Source organism: Panthera uncia (assembly GCF_023721935.1).
Source record: "Panthera uncia isolate 11264 chromosome C1 unlocalized genomic scaffold, Puncia_PCG_1.0 HiC_scaffold_4, whole genome shotgun sequence".
NCBI lineage: Eukaryota > Metazoa > Chordata > Mammalia > Carnivora > Felidae > Panthera > Panthera uncia.
In genome coordinates, this window is record NW_026057585.1 from 7,061,891 (window position 1) to 7,081,385 (window position 19,495).

At 45.8% G+C, this 19,495-nt stretch overlaps 1 protein-coding gene across 2 annotated transcripts in view; it reads left to right on the top strand.

Annotated features, from left to right (window-relative positions):
• The window catches only part of CD58 (CD58 molecule), a 39,803-nt gene that overhangs the window by 8,521 nt on the left and 11,787 nt on the right, over nucleotides 1-19,495 (top strand). For both annotated transcript variants that reach the window (XM_049618386.1, XM_049618385.1), the window contains exons 2-3: nucleotides 8,792-9,088; nucleotides 17,798-18,061. In XM_049618386.1, coding sequence (XP_049474343.1) covers nucleotides 8,792-9,088; nucleotides 17,798-18,061 — 561 coding nt within the window. The remainder of the gene's footprint in view (nucleotides 1-8,791; nucleotides 9,089-17,797; nucleotides 18,062-19,495) is intronic.

Genomic DNA, 19,495 nt, shown 5'->3' on the forward strand with positions numbered 1-19,495 from the left:
ATTTTGGGTCCTAATGGCCTTCACTTCCTTTTCGTAGTGTTCCCCAAAATGTCTGTTGTGACTAGTGTCTGAATTTCCACCCGGCTCACTGCTGTGTAGTTTCATGAACATTTTCCCCCTGTAACAGTTAAGAACTAGGGAAAAAAATGATGTGTTACATACACATTCAGAAAATAATGAGAAAATCAGATTCATAAGAAACTAATCATAAGTGAGTTTTTCAACTATGAACTGAATAACTGGAAAATAGTAGGGATGATAAAGAAATTCCTAATGAAATGATCAATAGTGTGTAGAACTACCTTGAATCAGACTTTGCAGAATAAGTTTTAAGAGACTCTTAAAGAGAGTCTTAAATAGCTCTAGTGAAAACCTTATTCCCCAGAGCATGCTGTAGTTTTGAGATGCCTCCTCTAACAAGAACGTGTGGCTTTTGAGGATGGTGAGCTCACAGATGTAGCTTTTGAGCAAGACGGTACATGGGTATCTTGGAAGGACAGGCTGGGGGCAGTGCCGTCAGTTAGAAACACGATACAAAGCAGATGAAATTGATTTTGATGATATGTTTTCTGTCACCTAATACAGCCACGATGTTTTCATTTCCACATGTAGTCAATATCAAGAATATTACCGAGGGATTTTACATTCCCTTTTTCATATTAAGCCTTCAGTGTCTGGTGAGCATTTTGCACTCACAACACGTCTCATTCTGGACAAACCACATTTCGTGGGCTCTTGAGCCGTGTGTGGGTGGTGGTTACGGAGGCACGTTGTACAGACTGAGAGGGAAATGAGACGGTGTTGAAGTGTAAGAACAGAATATAATGGGCCATATTCTAGCATGACAGAAGAGAGAAAAACTCAAAAGGAAACTGATTTAATTGGTTCCAACATCTAAATTCCAGGTGCGCTCACCCAGGAGGCAAAGAGTAGCTTGACCACTGAAAGCACCTGTGAGGCGAGTTTTGGGGGGGGTGGAGTATGGGGGGTTGTTCTGAGCCTGGGGGGGATTATTGCCTGCTGAGATTCAGGTGGCTGCTGTTTCAGGCTGAAATACAGGAGACAGGGAAGCAGGGTGGTGCAGCCAAGAGCAGTGGGTTCCCATCTTTAGCAGTCATGGCCCCACAATCCCCTGACTGGGTCTGGAGGAGGGTGGAATTGTGGCCAACAGTGCAGGCTTTGGAGCTGGCTGCCCTTGTCCGGACACCAGCCCTGTCCTGGGCCAGCTGAGAGACCTGGGCCAGCTCCTAAACCTCTCTGAGTCCTAGTTTCCTAGTTTCCTCATCTGTCGCCGGGTGGCTCCCATTTTTGGCATGTTCTTCCCCATACTCTCAAGCTCATACCCTCACTTTTTCCTGGGCTGAGCTGGCCTAGGGTTCATTTGGATCGGATTTATGAAGAGCTGGGTTAAAGAAACAAGCTGCATTGCACTTCCTTCAGTAAAAAAAAGACTCCATTTCTTCTTTATTGTCTCCATACCCGGTGAGCAGATTTCCTACCCCAAAACAGGGACTAATATGAGGACTGATTAATATGAGAATATCTGGGGACCTAACAGGACAGATTATTTGATATCAGACATGTTAGGAGAGTGGCCTGTCCTCTGTATCATCAGTGGGTATGTGTGGAGAGACTCTTTCTCTCCCAGAATGCCACCACCTTCATACTCCAGGTGGATGTCAGCTGAGAGTGTGCTGTGACGCAGTGGAGAAACGCTGTGGTCACAAGCCCCCATCTGGACAAGAGACTCATCTGCTCACTCGGGTTCAGAATACTCCAACCCCTGCTGTCGTCACGCTTAAATGAGTCTTTAACTGAAACACCGTTATAATGTCGAACATACGGGGGAAATACTAAGACTTAAATAATAGGGTACTGAAACTTTTAGGGGATTTTTTTTCCATCCAGTGAACTTTTAACTGCTAAAATCTGCAGGCCATCCTTAAAAATATTTCAGAGAGAAATACTTTATTTTAAAAAAAAATTTTTTTTTAATGTTTATTTATTTTTGAGAGAGGCAGAGACAGAATGTGAGTGGGTTAGGGGCAGAGAGAGAGGGGGACACAGAAGCGGAAGCAGGCTCCAGGCTCTGAGCTGTCAGCACAGAGCCCGACGTGGGGCTGGAACTCACGATCATGACCTGAGCTGAAGTCAGACGCTCAACCGACTAAGCCACCCAGGCACCCCTCATTTTAAAATCGCATTGTTCATTTCTAAGGAAAAAAAAAAAAAAAAAAAAAAAAAAAACTCAAGAAAAACCTTCCTTCCAGATCCCGGGAGGGTGGGCAGCTCCTTTCTAAGAAATGGCATCAGTGAACACCTTGCTTCTCCTTAAACCTCAGACGGGCTATTACTTTTGATTAGGAGCTGACATCCTGCATGGGTACAAGCGGATCTGGTACAGTAGGAGGTGTAGCCTAGTTAAGCTGGAAGGGGAAGCAGGGGACAAAGGGGACCATCCCCAAAGGAACAGCAGTGGGGGAGAGATGGGAGTGGGAATCCAGCACTCCCCCCCTCCCCCCCCCCCCCAGTCTGGCTGTGGGGCTGGTGGTAGGTGTCAGGGGAAGGGGACTGTTTTGCCTGCACACGAGGGGTCCCAGGCCACTTACTCTTCAGCTCCAGTTAAATGTCTCCACTTCTCTTTGCTGAGTTCACGATTCATCAACCAGATTCCATAGCAGCTTGGGGATTTGCAAAGCTCAGGGTTTGGGGTAACTGCCAACTTCTGTGGTTTTTGTCAGGAAGCCCCGCCTTTTGGACTACAGTTAAGCTGTATTCAGATAAGTGAAGGCACTCAACAAACATTTATGGAGTGTCCTTCCTGTGCCAGACCACGCGGATACGACAAAGACCAAGGATGACACTGTCTTTGTCCTCAGAGGGTTAGCCTGGCTGGGGATACCCTTGAACTCAGCTTGGAATTAGTTGCCAGCTTTTACGAATGAGAAGTTTTCCATGAAATCTGAATGTGCAGCATTTTTTGGAAAAGCAGAAGTTCTGCAAATTCTATGTGCCCACGTGGGTGGGAGCTGAGGAGTCAGTCCCCTGAGGAGCACGTGCTCACCAGCGCCCCCTCTGTCTGTGGGCTGCATTGTTGGTCTCTGCCAGTGTTTCATCTGCCAGTTCTCCCAGGCTCCTTGGTGGCTCCTGTGGTTTGGTTCGTTCCCCTGGTAACGTCTTTGTTTGCCCCTCCTTGTTTCCTTCCCTGCTCTTTCCTTGCTCTGCTCGCCCTACGTTCGAGCCACTCCTGTCCCCACCCCGTGTATGACTTACCACTGCACACAAAGGCCTTCGTTTCTCATGGTCTTTCATTGTGAAGCCCTGTCCCGTGTCCCTTTGTCACATCTGAAGTTGTTTACAAACGACACCGCCACCATCACAAAACCCAGGTTTTGAATTTGGGTCCCCCTGTCGCATTTTGGAGGTTTGGGTTTATCACTTTCTTGTTCAATCAGACCTTCTCAGTTTCCTCATGTATGTGAGGTCGGGGGCGGTGGGGGCCACAGACTCCTGTTCTGTCAGGACCCCTGGGGCCCTGACATTCAGTGATTCGGGGGCCAGCGAGCTTGGTGCCTCACCCGCACGTCTCAGAGACGCACTTGTGGCTCAGCCAGAGCAGCTCGAGCCTCTCGTTCCCACCCTCTGCTGTCCAACTGCATCGTAGAAACTGCAGCCACAGAAATGCTGTATCATGTCACGGCTTTGGTAGCCACATGCCACATAGCCCCGGTAAGAAACAGTGCTTAAGAGCGTTCTGGAGCCAGTTTCCCCACCACACTAGCTACTCACTCAATCTTCGTGTGCCTCAGTTTCCTCCTCTGCACAATAGGGTCAGAGATAACGCCTGCCTAACGTGGCTCTTCAGAGGACTCACCGGATACGTACTCGTAGAGCTCTTGCAACAGTGCCTCGCAGACAGCAAGTACTATCTACGTGAGTGGTTAAATAAACCAAAAAGAGCAGTCAGTCTCAAGCCCAGAACCCAAGTAACAACACGCAGAGGAATTTGTGGCCAGGAGTGGGGATCCTTCTGCCTTCGCTCAATAGTCATGGTGGCCACGTTTTCTAAGTCAAAAATCAGGGCACTTCATTTTTGCAAAATATTCGGGCTCCACTCCTGACTTCAAGCCATATGAGAAGAATTATCAACATTGGGTGCGGTGATGATGTTTTGTGAGGACGCTGCAACAAAATATTTGGAGTCGGAGCTGTTTTTAAATATATGATCCCTCTATCTATAGGCATTGAGGTACTCTCATATCTTTAAAAGATCTTTCAGTACTCTTCAATACAAATTAAAAAAATTCTGGCTAGCATGGAATATCTGTTCAGGCAATCGCTGATACATGTTTTCTCTCCCCCCGCCTCTCTCTCATTTTAAATGATGAAACCTCACACTAGGTGAAATGATGAAAGGTCTCACACAGCCAGGATCACGTACGACAAAGGCCTTGATGTGGCTTGGCTCACTGAAAGAGAAAGAGGGAAGCCCTGTTGAAAGCCTACTTCATTCATTTCAGCTATTGTTTAAAAACCCTCCATCTTTTTTTTTTTTTAAGTTTATTTATTTTGAGAGAGATAGAGACAGTGTGGGGGAGGAGCAGAGAGAGAATCCCAAGTGGGCTCCGTGCTGTCAGCACAGAGCCTGACGCGGGGCTCGAGCTCACAAAACTCAGATCATGACCTGAGCCCAAACCAAGAGAATGCCGCTTAACCGACTGAGCCACCCAGGCATCCCTGAAGACTCTCAATCTTATTCAAACCTCAAAACGATCCTTTGTGGTAGGCATTCTGATTTACATTTTACAGCTGAGGAAGCCTAGTTTGGGAGGCTTTTGAGAGTTCAGCTGGGCCCATCTGGCTGAGAGTCTGGTACTTACTGTTCTGCCCTCTGGCATGGTAAGTTGGTGTCCCTGTGGTCCCTCTTTTGACCACTCAGTTATCCACAAAGCAACCCGCTCACTGCTGACTCCTTTCCTTTGCTGCTATTTGAGTGCAAATTCATTCATTCATTCATTCATTCATTCATTCAGGGTGTGTGACCTTTGAGAAACAACTCCTATTCTTTTTTCATTGGCAATTGTCCTATCGGCAACTTATCTCTCCGGTTTAAGTCTCGGAAGTGCAATGGAAAAGACTTTGCTGTGGGACTAGAATGCTAGACAGTAACCACTACAAATGTGATGAGTCCCAAGTCTGTATCACCTCCTGTGAGCCCCAGACCTGTGTGCCCAGCAGCCTACTGGACATCGCTACACAGTGTCTGCGACTGAAAGCACAATCTTCCCGCCCAAAGCTGGCCCTCCTCCATGTCCCCTGTGTTAGGGAACGACACCACCACCCACCTTGGGGAAAGATTATAATACAGGTAACAAAAAGTTTATAACGTATAAGGAACTCGTAAACTTTGATGAAAAAAAGACAACCCAACGGGAGAAAATGGCAAAGGATGTGAAAAGACAGTTTTCAGAAAAGGAGATCCAAATAACGCAAAAGCGGAAAAGATGCCTAAATTTCTAGAGGGCAGGAAAATGCAAATTCAGATAACAGTGAAATATCGCTTTATGTCTGATAATTAAACGTGCAAAAAAAAAAAATCACGGGATGCTTGCTGAGCACAAGGAAAAGGTAACTCAGGTGTTACTGATGGAAATGTGACAAGCAGAAGCCAGCAGCGTGGGAGCTCCTATTAACATAAAAAATTTGTTTGCCCTTTGATTCATTCCCACTCCTGGCACACTCTGCCATAGATATGAGACCACAAATACACAAGAACTTGTACAGAGGAATCATTATTACAGTTACTGCAATAGAAGAGGCTAGGGAGAGAAGGTGTGTTCAGCAGTGATGGATAGCTGGTTTATTGTGGTTCGTTCGTACCCTGGCATAATAGGAGGCCACTAAAAGGAGGAAAGTCTTGCCACACCAGTGGATTTGGTGGGACTTTTATGAAGTATTCTTGATTGGAAGGGCAAAATGCAGAGACGTGTGCATAAGACCATTTTTTGTTAAACCATGGCAAATTCTTTGTGTGTATGTGTGTGTGTGTGTGTGTGTATATATCACATAGAACGCATATATACATATATATGTGTATATGTACACACATACGCATACACACATACGCATGTGTATATATATACACATATGTATATATATGCGTTCTATGTGATATATCTTTATCTCTATTTGATGATATGAGCAGGTAGAAGAATAGCAAAGGATATATTCAGAGTTGTTAACATAGTTTACAGGACTGAGGGTGGTTATAGGGATTGGGGGATAGGGTAAGCCCTCCAAGCCACACACCCAGGCCAGAGAAGAAGACTGTGCTAAGTAGATATATCATTGCTCTGCATCTGTATAAAATTGTATCTATGTGTCTATTATATACTTTGTTATTAAACACATCAAAACAATTTTTTAATGTTTATTTTGGAGAGAGAGAGAGAGAGAGAGAGAGAAAGAAATAGGGCAGGGGAGGGGCAGAGAGAGAGGGAGACACAGAATCCGAAACAGGCTCCAGGCCCTGAGCTGTCAACACAGAGCCCGACGCGGGGCTCGAACACTGATGTGCCTCTCGGAGCCTGGTTGTTCACCTGCGCGACGTGGTCACTGCAAAGTGTGTGACGAGCGGTAAAAAGGGACACGAGGGTACGTGAACACACCACATGCAGCGAGTAGGCATTTGGTGACATTTTCCTTCATTTTGCTTGGTGCCCTGTCACTTCACCTGTGAAATGCGGGTAATTCAACTAAATAATTTTGCAAGTTTCTTCCAGCCCCAAACTGAATTTGTCGGAACTGGTCTCCCCCCTCCCCCCACCTCCCCACCGTGCTTCTCGCCAATCTCACTCCATCCCTGACTTCTTTCTTCCTCTTGTTCTCAAGCCCAGGACACATCGCCTGCCCCTGGGAAGACAGCAGCCATCCGTCTTTCTGCAGCCAAGCTTCCTCTCATACCCCTTCTCTTCACCCACCACCCTACCCACTCCCATTCACTCACTCACTCACTCACTCACTCACTCACTCACAAGACACTTGGAGCCTCCACTGGTGGCTGTGGATAGATCCTCACTCCTCAAATCCTTCTCCCTCTCATCCACCTTCCCATGTGCTCTAGTCAAGTGCAAGAAAGAGGGCGTGATCAGCAAAGCATGGAGGGCTGCTGGTGTATTTCTATGGGCAGCCTCCCTTAATTAAGGGAGGCAGGTTCCAAAAATCCTCACAATCGGCAAATGGGAGAGATTTCCTTTGTATTTGAAATCACTGAACACGTTGCCTACAACCGGTCTAATAGTCTTGATTTTTCCCATGCTCTTTCAATTACCATGCTTGCTACTAGGCAAAAACTTCAATCAAGTTTTAATTTATCTTTAATGCCTTTCCCTTTACAGCTGTTCTTCTCTCTTAACAAGAAAGTCAGGTCTGGAACCAGATGCATTTAAACCCATTTTGGGGTATCAAAAATATTCCAGTCCAGTGGTGGTAGTAAATATCGAACAATTGGATTGGCGTGGAGTAGGCAGGAGTGTCTGTTTGAAGCGTTAGTTTCTGTGCTGTAAATACTCCCGCCATGTGGATTTCAAGCTGTCAGCCAGGCTTGGCTGAATGGGGTCCCGCAGAGATGCTAACAGTTGGGGCCAGCTCCCCCACACCACCGAACCTAGTCCCCGTGCTCTTACTCTGCATCTTGCCCCCTGACTTGCTTCTCAGTCATTGTTTCTGACCTCAGCTAATAGCCCCAAGTCAGTCAGCCAAGAAGGATGCCTGACCAACACCGTTAACTCCCCCCTCTCCCTCACCCCCCCACCACTTCACTAATCCCTGTTGCGCTCTCTCCCAAGGGGCTCTGGAATCTGCCCTTTTGTCCATTCCCCCCACCCACACCCCGGTCTGGTCCGTCCAGTCCTCCACCCTCTCGGTGCTCCAGCACTGACCTTGATTCTGGTTTCCCTGCCTCCGTGCCTGTCCCCAGTAACCACTCTCCACTCTGCTGGCAGGGCCAGTCTGCCGAAACTTAAATTATATCGTGCCAGTCTTATGTTTAAAGCCTTCCTACGGCTTTCCCTTGCCATTAGGATAAATCCCAAACCCTTAGCATGTCTTATCTGACACCCCCAGTAGCCCATGAATGGGCACTGTCACCTGGGCCCGCCTGCCTCTCCAGCCTCATTCCCCACCCGTGACTCACTTGCTCTCTTTGTCTAGCCGTTGGGAGCTGCTTTTATTTCCTCAAACACACCAAGCTCCTTCTTGACTTCAAGGCCTGTCTTTTTGGAGGCACTGCTTCCTCTCTCAGAATGATTACCTCTCCTCCCCCAGCCCTCAGCCGGCACCTCTTGTCCCTCAGGGATGCCCCCAGTGCGGTATTACTGTCACTTCCTGGGGAAGGCCCTTGACGAGGTGGCTCCCATGCCTGCTTTGTCTTCTCCACACTGTGGGACTTCTTGAGGGCCTAGAGTGACACCTGTGTGGTCAGCTGTCACATTCACAGCCTTGCCCACAGTACCTGGCATGGGTTTGGTGCCCCACCAGAACTGAATACAGTTCTTGCATTTATGCGAGCCCCAGTCCTCCCCTTAAAAGAGTAAGCTTCGCATGGTCAAGCATGTTCTACTCGCTCTATTTTCTGTCAGTGGTTATCAAGTTAGCACAGCAAGTAGCTGATGAATAATTTTTACTGCTAAATTTAACTTTTTTTTCCCCCCAGAGAGCATCTTGGAAGATGGCTTTCTACTTTCAATAAAGTCGTGTTGTTTTTCCTAACCACTTTCTTTTTCCCTCCTAGACTTCATCAGCTGTGAGCCCCAGCCGATATACGGAACTGTAAACATGAGCGTAACTTTGTACACATCGGGCTCTATACCCATTAAAGAGATAATGTGGAAAAAAAAAAAAGATAAAGTCGTAGAATGGGATGAAGAACTCTTAAAGCCCAGAGCTTACCCGCCGTTTGTAGATAGGGTTCATCTGGACATCACATCAGGAAACCTTACCATCTTCAATCTAACATCATCGGATGAAGAGGACTATGAAGTCGAACTTTCAAGCGTTACCGATACCAAGTTCACCCTTTACGTGATTGGTAAGCATTCGATAAGTTGGTTTGTTTTACACGGCAAATTGCCAACTATTTTAAGAGACTAACACAAATGAATGGTTTATGAGGAATAAAAGGATTAGGTCTCTTGGGCTGTCAGGGTTTTCCTCTCCATCTGGCACACAGGGGCCAGTTTCAGTCCCCTTGTCATCCTCTGAGCGAGGAGGGGATGTGACCGAGGTGGAGAGAGCAGCCCCAGCTGGGTGGGGCTGCTGGCCTCAGCATCACTTGTCTTACTAGGAATATTCTGGAAAGGGATGGAGTGGCAGTCATGAGCTCAGAACTCTTTGAGCCCCTTTGATAGATGACGCTCTGTTTCCACCTGCACCCCACCCCAGGAGGTAGATTTTTTTTTTTTTTTTTTCCTCTCCTATATCACTTTACACTGGAACTGGAGAGAGGGTATAGGTTCCTCCGTGCTGCTTGCCGTTGCTTCTGGGTTCTTCTCCTTCCTTGTTGTCATCAACTGTAAGGCCCATGGGTACATCCCAACGTTTTTGGGTCATTCGAATGCCTGGCTGCCTTTTGCTGTTTCTGATGTTCCTGCTGTCATTAATTCTTAGTGGTTATAATATTAAATATGTAATTCTAGTATCCTGGCTTCTGAGTCCCTCATCTCTCCCGTGATGATCTTGTCCTCCCTCCTACCACCCCGCCCATGGATAGAGCCTAGACGTTGTCACCACCACTCATTCTAAGCCCTCCGCTGTGACACGCCAGGTGTCCCACTGCCATGTGAAGCTCCTTTCTCCGCTCAACTCTGCCTTTCCTTCACTTCGTGTGGCCCCCGTCCTCCTGAGGCCGCCCAGGCATGCTCGCTCACTGGAAGGCCTGCCTAGCTTCCTTGCTCCTTTTTAAGCGGGTCGGACTCATATGGCCTGTCCAGCCAGTCTCAAACCAGTCTCATCTCATCCATCTCACACACCGTGGCCGCAGAGAAACGCATCGCCCCGCAGAGCCCCACACTGTACATTTCTGGTCACTCGCCTCAGTCAAGTCCAACGTCCCCTCTCCTCAAGCCTCGAACACCCCCCTTCTCCAGACCCAGTCCTCAGCTGAAGGCTTTGCTTCTTGTTTCACTGTGGAAGAGAAGCCCTCAGAGGAGAATTTCCCCAGGACGTCACCCTCAGCCCTTCTGCCTACCTGCCTTTGAGCCTGCTGTCTCTCCCTGGTCACAGGACCAAGCCCTCCACTGTGCCCCGAGGCCCGCCTCCTGTCACTGCGCTCAGGGACATCTGCTCTGCTCCTGCGACAGTCTCCTCCGAGAGCTGCCAGCCCATCCCCACCAGCGGGCAGTATGCCATCAGATATTCATGCCATCACTGGGAGCCCTCTCGTGCCCCCTCCACCCCTCCAGCTGCCACCCACTTGCTGTCTTGAGTTTATAGAAAGTCCCCTTGAAGAGTTGTCTGTATTTGCTTTATAACCCCTTTCCTCCTGTTCACTTTAACCCACTCCAAACAGGCTTTCACTCCCTCACTGCACCAAAGCTCTTGACGTCCTCATTAACGAGTCCAGAGATCCATTCATGCTCTACCCATGTCTTTCTTGCCGCCCAGCAGCATCCCACAGAGCCGATCACTCCCTCCTCTTTGAGACCCTGCCTTCTCTTGGCATCCAGGACACCACCCTCTCCTGGTTTTAACTCACTAACAGTTCCTTCTCAGCTTCCTTGGCTGGTTCCCTCATCTTGCCAACCTCTTAGCCCTGGAGACTTTAAGGCATAAGCCACTCTTCTCTGCGCATTCACAACCCAGGTGGGTGAGCTCATCCAGGGGTCCGGCTTTAAATATCACTTTGTTGCCGATAATGCACAGATTGAGAGCTCTAGTCCAGCCCCCCACTGAGCTCCTTATGTGTGTTTCCAGCTGCTTACTGTGTATTTCCACTCGGACACCTGATTGGCCTCTGAAATACCACAAGTCCAGGAGTGAGCTCCTCAACTTTCCTCTGAATCCTGTTCCTCCCCAAATCTCCCCCAGCTTGGTTGGCGGGATCTCCACCCTTTCATTTGCTCAGGCGAAAGCCTTGGGGTCATCTTTGGCACTGTGCTTCTCTTTCTATTCCTCTTCCTCTTGAACACCATGTTTATTCCACCAGGAAATTTTTTGGTTTCACAGAATCTGACCACCTCTCAGCACTTCCTCTGGTGCTGGTCCAAGGCTGCTGCTTCCGCATCTGGAAGATTGCCGTGGTCACCTGATTGGTCGCCCAGCTTCCACCCTTGCCCAGTTTCCCCCCAGTTTCATTGAGACCTCATTGACATCTGTCACCATATAAGTTAAGGTATACAGCATAGCTGTTTGACTTACATATATTATGACCACACTTTGTTTTTAAATACAGGCAGCCAGAGTGATCTTAAAACAGAGGCCGGGGGATGCCATTCATCTGCCGAGAGCCTTCTAGTGGCCCCCTCTCACTCTGACCTGTAGTGGCCTGCAAGGCTGTATGGGATCTGGCATCCATGGCCTTCTCTTTGTGTTCTCGGGCATCCTACTGTTGTCCTTGCCTTTTGGCTAACTTTTCTGTGCTACCACTGCCCCCATCCCAGCATTCACAGCTGAGTCTGTAGTCATCTCTCCCCTCTGTGGGATCCCAGGTTCACTTGTTTTCTCCCAGAAGAGGGTGTTGTTCTAGTCCTGCTGCCTCCATGCCAAAGGTGTTTTAGGAAGATCCAACCGGTGGCAAAGTGTGTAAGATGGTTCCCAGGGGATGGAGAAGAGGCAGAAAGTCCAATGTAGAAGTTCAAGTCTGGGCTCTCCAAGTCCTGTTTGAGGCAGTCTCAGTGGAACAGGGGAGGGGCGGTGACAAGCTGGATAAACCACTGCTATTCACCAATTCACCTACCTGCTCTGCTGGAGACATTAGGAGGAAGAGAGACTTTCTCTCTTGTTCATCGTTATAGCCCCAGAGCTCAGTAAGGGACTTCAGTGGCTAGTAGGCATTCCACAAATATTTGTTCTAGCAATGAAAGCAATCAAACTAGGTGTCTGGGACGTGGGAGGTGCAGTTGACAGAAATGGGGGCTCTCAGACTGGGTGGCTGGTTTGTCCAGAAGAAGATCAACTCCATTTAGAAAAGTGAGGCTTTTTAGGGTATGCAGGCATTCTGTTAGAACCATGGATCCCTTTGATGAAGCAGAATTTTTAAAACATGCAGGTTTGGGATCTGGCAGTTTATAGAACTAGCAACTAAAAAGATTGATTTTGAATCTAGATGACAATGGAATCCTTTTTTTTTTTTTTTAATTTAAATTCAAATTAGTTAACATACAGTGTAGTATTGGTTTCAGGAGTAGAACCCGGTGATTCATCATTTCCATATAACACCCAGTGCTCATCCCAACAAGTGCCCTCCTGAATGCCCATCCCCCATTTGGCCCATCCCCCCAGCCAACACCCTGCCAGCAACCCTCAGTTTGTTCTCTGTACTTAAGAGTCTCTAATGGTTTGTCTCCCTCTCTGTTTTATTTTTCCTTCCCTTCCCCTATGGTCATCTGTTGAGTTTCTCAAATTCCACATATGAGTGAAATCGTGTGATAACTGTCATTCTCTGACTTATTTCACTTGGCCTAATACACTCTAGTTCCATCCACGTTGTTGCAAATGGCAAGATTTCATTCTTTTTCATTGCTGAGTAGTATTCCTGTGTGTGTGTGTGTGTGTGTGTGTGTGTGTGTGTGTGTTTGTACGTGTGTGTGTGTGTGTACACACACATATATATATATCACACCTTCTTTATCCATTCATCAGTCGATAGACATTTGGGCTCTTTCCGTAATTTGGCTATTGTTGATAGTGCTGCTATAAACATTGGGGTGCATGTGTCCCTTCAAATCAGTGTTTTTGTATCCTTTGGATAAATACCTAGTAGTGCAATTGTTGGATCATAGGGCATTTCTATTTTTAATTTTTTGAGGAACCTCCATACTGTTTTCCAGAGTGACTGCACCAGTTTGCATTCCCACCAACAATACAAGAGGGTTCCCTTTTCTCTGCATCCTCGCCAACACCTGTCGTTTCTTGTGTCATTAATTTTAGCCATTTTGACAGTTCTGAGGTAGGATCTCATTGTGGTTTTGATTTGTATTTCTCTGATGATGCGTGATACTGAGCATCTTTTCATGTGTCTGTTGGCCATCTGGATGTCTTCTCTGGAGAAGTGTCTATTCATGTCTTCTGCCCATTTCTTCACTGGATTATTTGTTTTTTTTTCGGTGTTGAGTTTGGTAAGTTCTTTATAGATTTTGGATACTAATCCTTTATCCGATTTGTCATTTGCAAGTAAGTATCTTCTCCCATTCTGCTGGTTGCCTTTTTGGATTGTTTCCTTCTCTGTGTGGAAGCTTTTTATCTTGATGAGGTCCCAATAGTTCATTTTTGCTTTTGTTTCCCTTGCTTTTGGAGACAGGTCAAATAAGAAGTTGCTGCAGCCGAGGTCAAGAGGTTGCTGCCTGTTTTCTCCTCCAGGATTTTGATGGCTTCCTATCTTACATTTAGATCTTTCATCCATTTTGAGTTTATTTTTGTGAACGGTGTAAGAAAGTGGTCTGATTTCATTCTTCTGCATGTCGCTGTCCAGTTCTCCCAGCACCATTTGCTGAAGAGATCATCTTTTTTTCCATTGGATACTCTCTCCTGCTTTGTCGAAGATTAATTGGCCATGTATTTGTAGGTCCATTTCTGGGTTCTCTATTTAACAGTGGAATGCATGTTAGGAGCTCTTTCATAGAGTTTGTAAAACAGTTCAAACACTTGAATTAATTTCTCTTTTTAAGCTTGATGAAATGCTTAAAAATAATTTATTTTTTAAAATTCCACAGTAATTGAACAAAGGTGCTTGATTTCAGTAGTTAGATCAACTGGTGGATAGCCCTTAGGAAGCTGAATTTGCAAAACCCTGCAGAGGACCACAGTACGGGGGCAGGGGTGGGGTGGTTTTTCATCAGGAGGCAGTGATACTGGCAGCATTAAATGTGGGACCCCAATTCCTGGCTTAAGAGTCTGGATTTTAGCCTGTGGCAGTGGGGAGCCCCTGTAGCCCATACTGGAACAGATAAGTGACTTGATAAAATCTGTTTTTGGATCATTAATAAGATGGTAAGTGTTTATGGTAAATTAGAGGAGACACCAGTTTGGAAGCTACTGTGATCATCCAGGGAGACAGAAGTGTTGCTAGTAGATATTTGGAAAGGGAAGAAAGGGAAAATATTTCTAAGAAAGAGCCAACAAAATTAGATTTTGGTTATAAAAAGACATAAGATGACTCGAGATTTCACGCTTCACACCTGAATGAGAAAACGATTGGTCATACTTTTTCGGGGGGTGGGGAGGGGAATGAGGAAAGCATACTTCCTTCAGGGTTTGTTAATGTTTAAGTGACTTGGTGATCTTCCGGAGACACGGGGCCTAATGGGAGATTTTCAGAAAGGATATTTTAGGCAGGGGGATTTCCTGGCACCCCCTAAATTCAGGCATCTACTTCCTTCTGTGTGTAAGTTGATATTTGGTTTCCTTCTTCCCTCAAAATCCCCTTCAAATTTCCACCACCAATGCTTATTACGTCTTGCTTTTTTTGGTTGCAGTAAAGATGGTGATGTCCACGTAAGTAGAATTAACTGCTCTATCCTTAAGTAATCTAAAGAGATATGACTTTTTATTAGAGTTAATAGAAATGTACAAATGTGATCAGATGTGTATAAGCAGTTCTCAGCCTTACAGAGCAGTGAGCTGAATCCATTCACTATAAATTGGCTGAGTTATCTTAGGGATGAAATAAGTGCCTTTCCTGCCAGTTTAATACTGCTTCAGGTACAGGTGGAACTAACATTTGTTAGCAATAGCTGTGGGAATTCTCATGGGCAGTGTAGGACTGTGAAGCTTACAGACAGAGAGATCTGAGTTGTAGGAGCTCTGAGCCTGATGCTGCAGGAAGGTTTGCATGCTTTTTGGTGAGTGGGACGGGCTCTTTGAGGTTTGCTTTCTGGCCACAGAAGTGTAATGAGACCGCCAGAAAGAGCTTCTATTCAGTTAAGTGAGCTCTAACAACATGGAAAATAATACAAAGTCTTCCTTTCAAATGTCCTTTCAGATTACTTTTATATTCCACTAGACTTCACAGTCTTTAAAGTATTCTATTTTACAGATGAAAATGAGACGGATTTAGCAACGGGTTTTCCCATCTGTAGAACAAGAGGCCTGGGCTATATGATGCCTTAAACGTGTTCCAGCTATCGCAAGGGCCGCGGTCACACCACTCTCCAGGGCCAAAGCTCACACCTCCCAACTCCTGGTGGTGTTACACACCCTCCTGGGGAGCCTCTCCTTCTTGTCCTGTGCTCTGTTACAGCTGGCATCTCTGTGCCGGCACTGCATGGTGATCCATATGGCAGGAATTATCTGTATCATCTCATTTCATCCTTATCAGAATCCTAAAGGGGACATACTGTTTGTTTCTTTATTGCACAGGAGAGGAAACCTAGGTAGGGAACGGGGCCAGGGGGGAGTTGTGATAAGGTAACTTCCCAAAGGCAAATGGTGTGAACCCAGGCAGTCATGCTCTTAAGTCCATGCTTTTAGGCACCACACTGTTCCTTTTTCGGAGGGGAGCTGATTGAAGGATTTACATTTTATAGAGTGGAGAGGATAATTTGAAACTGCCTCCCTGAACGTATCCATCCATCCATCCATCCATCCATCCATCCACCATCTATCCCTCCATGTGTCCAATATCTGTTCTTCTAGAGGAGCCACCTGTGCTCCATGTGTTATGTCAGATGCTGTGGTTGAGAGGTGAGTGATATCTAGCCTTTACCCTCCAAAGATGCACAGTCTGGGGGCTCATGAGGCACGTCTTTTCAGTCTAGAAAGTGTTTGATGACATACTAGACGTTGACCGTACTGGATCAGTGAGCAAGAATCTGTAACAGAACACACGGAGCACCCGCATCCGGGTCACCTGGGGTGACGGGGCCCAGCAATCTGCATTTTTAACACATACCCCGGTGATCCTCATGCACGTTAATATTTGAGAAGCTCTTCCATGGAACATTTCTAAGGAACTAGAAAACTCGGTTTCATGCCGCTGGGAAATGCCCAGCCCAGTTGCAGAGGCAGGCACAGGAACACGCAGAATCTGGAACCATCAGGTGTGTTTCTCAGCTGCATGGAGATACACAGGGCTGCTTGGAGGTGCTTCAGGAGCCAATCTCCGAGTGTGGGAGGCAGGACGGACCTGAGGAGGCCTGGGAGAAGCTCTGGGCTTCCCAATTTTGAGTCAAGAGAACAACTGCTTATCTTCCTGAAGGATATTGGTCTGTTGCTTACAATTTAATTTGGGGAAAGGCTTCCATTGCCTACTTTGAAGCCACATCTAACAAGTTATGTGAGCTGGATTAAACCTAACAACTGAAGAAGCCCCAAGCAGAAAGGGAAGTCATGTGTGACTCAGGTCTCACTTAACTGAGTGAGAAAGGAGTGTTGACAAAATTGGGGGGGGGGGGGGGGAGGAGAGGAATTGAACACTTCCAGTTTTTAGAGTATATTAGGTTACTAATTAGAACATAGGCATTCCTTTGCTTTAGAAAATATCATTTTTAAATGGCAGCATATATGAACATTAATTTGCTTTAATTTGCTTTTTAGTAGATATTCATAATGCATTGAAATTTTATTATCCAAATGCTACCATGACCATTTTCTGGGTAGTCTATATATTTGTACGTGTTTTCTCAAATTTCTTTGGGTTAGTTGTTGGGGCAAAGTAGAGATGCAGGAAGGTATATGAATTAACAAAGGAAAGAATATCTAATAGGATAAAGTAGCATTGCAGTTCTTAACCCATCCTTTTAAAAAAATTTTTTTTTAATATTTGTTTATATTTGAGAGAGAGAGACAGCGACAGAGAGAGAGAGCACAAATGGGGAAGGGGCTGAGAGAGATGGAGACAGAATCCGAAGCAGGCTCCAGACTCCCAGCTGTCAGCACAGAGCCCGACGCAGGGCTTGAACCCACGAGCGGCAAGATCATGATTTGAGCCGAAGTCAGACGCTTAACTGACTGAGCCACGCAGGCACCTTCCCTCTATAGCCAGCAGGGAGCACTTGCTACAGGAAGGCTGGGAGTAAGGTCTCTAGACTGGCAGGTCCGTGACAGGTGCCGTCCCCTACTCTACTTATTATCAGGGCCTCCCCACAGTATAGCTGCACCAGATGTTTTGCAGACACTGTTCAATTAAACATTTTTAGGTTTTAGAAAGGTGGTATTAACTCTTTCCTCTATGTATGTTACAAAGCACCCACTTAGTTTGGGGGACCGCCCCATATTCAAGCACATGAATATTTTTGATACAACATGATAATGAATATTTGAAGTAAGAAGAATAAAAACAAATCCTCATGTCAATTCAGATCAGGATTTGCAGCTATGTGACGTTGCTACTATCTTGGGTAATATCTTTTGGCTTTCTGAATTGAGGATAAGGGATGTGGTGCCTGTATGTAGTCTGAATGTGAGCAGGTAGGTCTGACCCAGGAGAAGAGAGAATTCTCTCCCCTTGGAGCTCAAGGAAGGTGGTCGGCTTGCCTTTTCAAACTCATAAGGAAGTTGGGAGCTCTTCATCTATTTGGAGAAGATGAGTCTAAGTATTACTCTTTTCTGGACTAAATATTACATTTCTTTTTTTTTTTCCCAGAGCCTCTTCCATTTCCAACACTAAATTGCACATTCACTGCCGAAAACATTACAGTCCGCTGCAGGATCCCGGAAACCTACAGCAGCCATGTAAACCTTATAAAGTACTCCTGGAATTGCTTCTCGGAACAGTGTCAAAATAGCACCAATTCATCTGAAGTTTCTATTAAGAGGGAAAGTGATCTCTCACAGGAAATAGAGTGTATCATCAGTAATCCGTTGTCCAAACAGGCATCATCACTGGTTTTAGCAACCTGTGTCCCAGGTGAGTACATATCCAAATGTGTCACGGCAGAGATACCGTAGACAAGTGTGGTCCAGGGACCGCTGGTGGTTTGTGAGTTTCAAACCACAGATGTAGTGGCTGACCTACATTTCACAAATCTGATGCGTAAAAGAAGTCACAGTTTTCACAGACATTCCATTATAACATAAAGCTAACATTTCATAGCCCTTTCTGTGTCCGGCATCATTCTAATACATTTGTTAATTAATTCAGTCCTCACACAACTGCGTGAGTTGGCTACGAGTGACGGTCTTGATTTTCTGGGGAGAAGCCAAGACAAAGGGAGTTTAGTTTGATTGCCTAAGGTCAACAGCTAGTAAGGGACAGAGGCTGGTTTTGCAATCAGGCCATCTGGCTCCGGAGCCCATGCTCTTAACTATTCACAACACCACTCCATAATTTCTTAATAACCATCGGGTTCTTGAGGGTTGCATGTGTGCCGCAAAGAATGTGCATTTGGTACGTTTGTCTAGGCTCACGCTCCATGAGTAGCATGACAGTGTGCCTTCCTTGGCTGTGCTCCTTTTATTTTGTTTAACATGTACATTTGTAATTTGCAATTTTTATTTTCAGTTTTTGACAATATATCCCCAGTTCACAGACAAAAGGATCAGTGATTTGAAAGTGGTTCATTAAAACATAAAAGAAGAGATAAAAATAGTAACCACTCTAATTCAGAATAATTTCATAATTATAGATAGTGAACAGGATTCTAGGGCAGATACAGAATATGAGCTTCCTTGGGTTAGGAGAGGGTGATTCTGTGAATCGATTTTTTTTTTGAATAAACAATTGAAACAGAAAAAGGCAGTTCGTACACCTAATGAATATAAAAAACTTGAATTAGATTTGATTATTGAGCCATTCTCCCTGAGTCTGCCATGTATTATCCTTCTTGAAATCTTTCAAATAACGACATGGAGGTGTTAAGGTAACTATATCATTTTCAGACAAAGCAGCATGACTTCCTGGGTAAAACCAACAAATACTTCCAGACAAAGTGTAAAATGAGGTCCAGTTCATCACTGATGGTTTTGGTCCCTGAGGACAGAGAAAAGACCAAACCCACAGAAGTGCCACTCAAAGCGGCACCGTTTGTACAAGTCGCATGATTGTCCAGAAGATTTGAAAGCCAGCTGCAAAATCAATGACTTTGTTATGCTTGGAGCAAACGTTTCTCTATTACTCCCACCTAGTGGGTGTCGCGTGATATCCCAGCCGTACAGTGTGGAAATGCAATCTGCGTGCTAGCACATGGTTGCCTTGTTGTGGGAACAGAAAACAAAACCAGTGTGCTTTTCTGGCTTTGGCGTGTGTGTAAGGCACATAACCAACAAGAGAAGGAAAGGATTTTATGCGGAATGAACAAGCAATTTGAAATCTGGAAAAGCTTCGCATGTCCCAAGAGGCAAA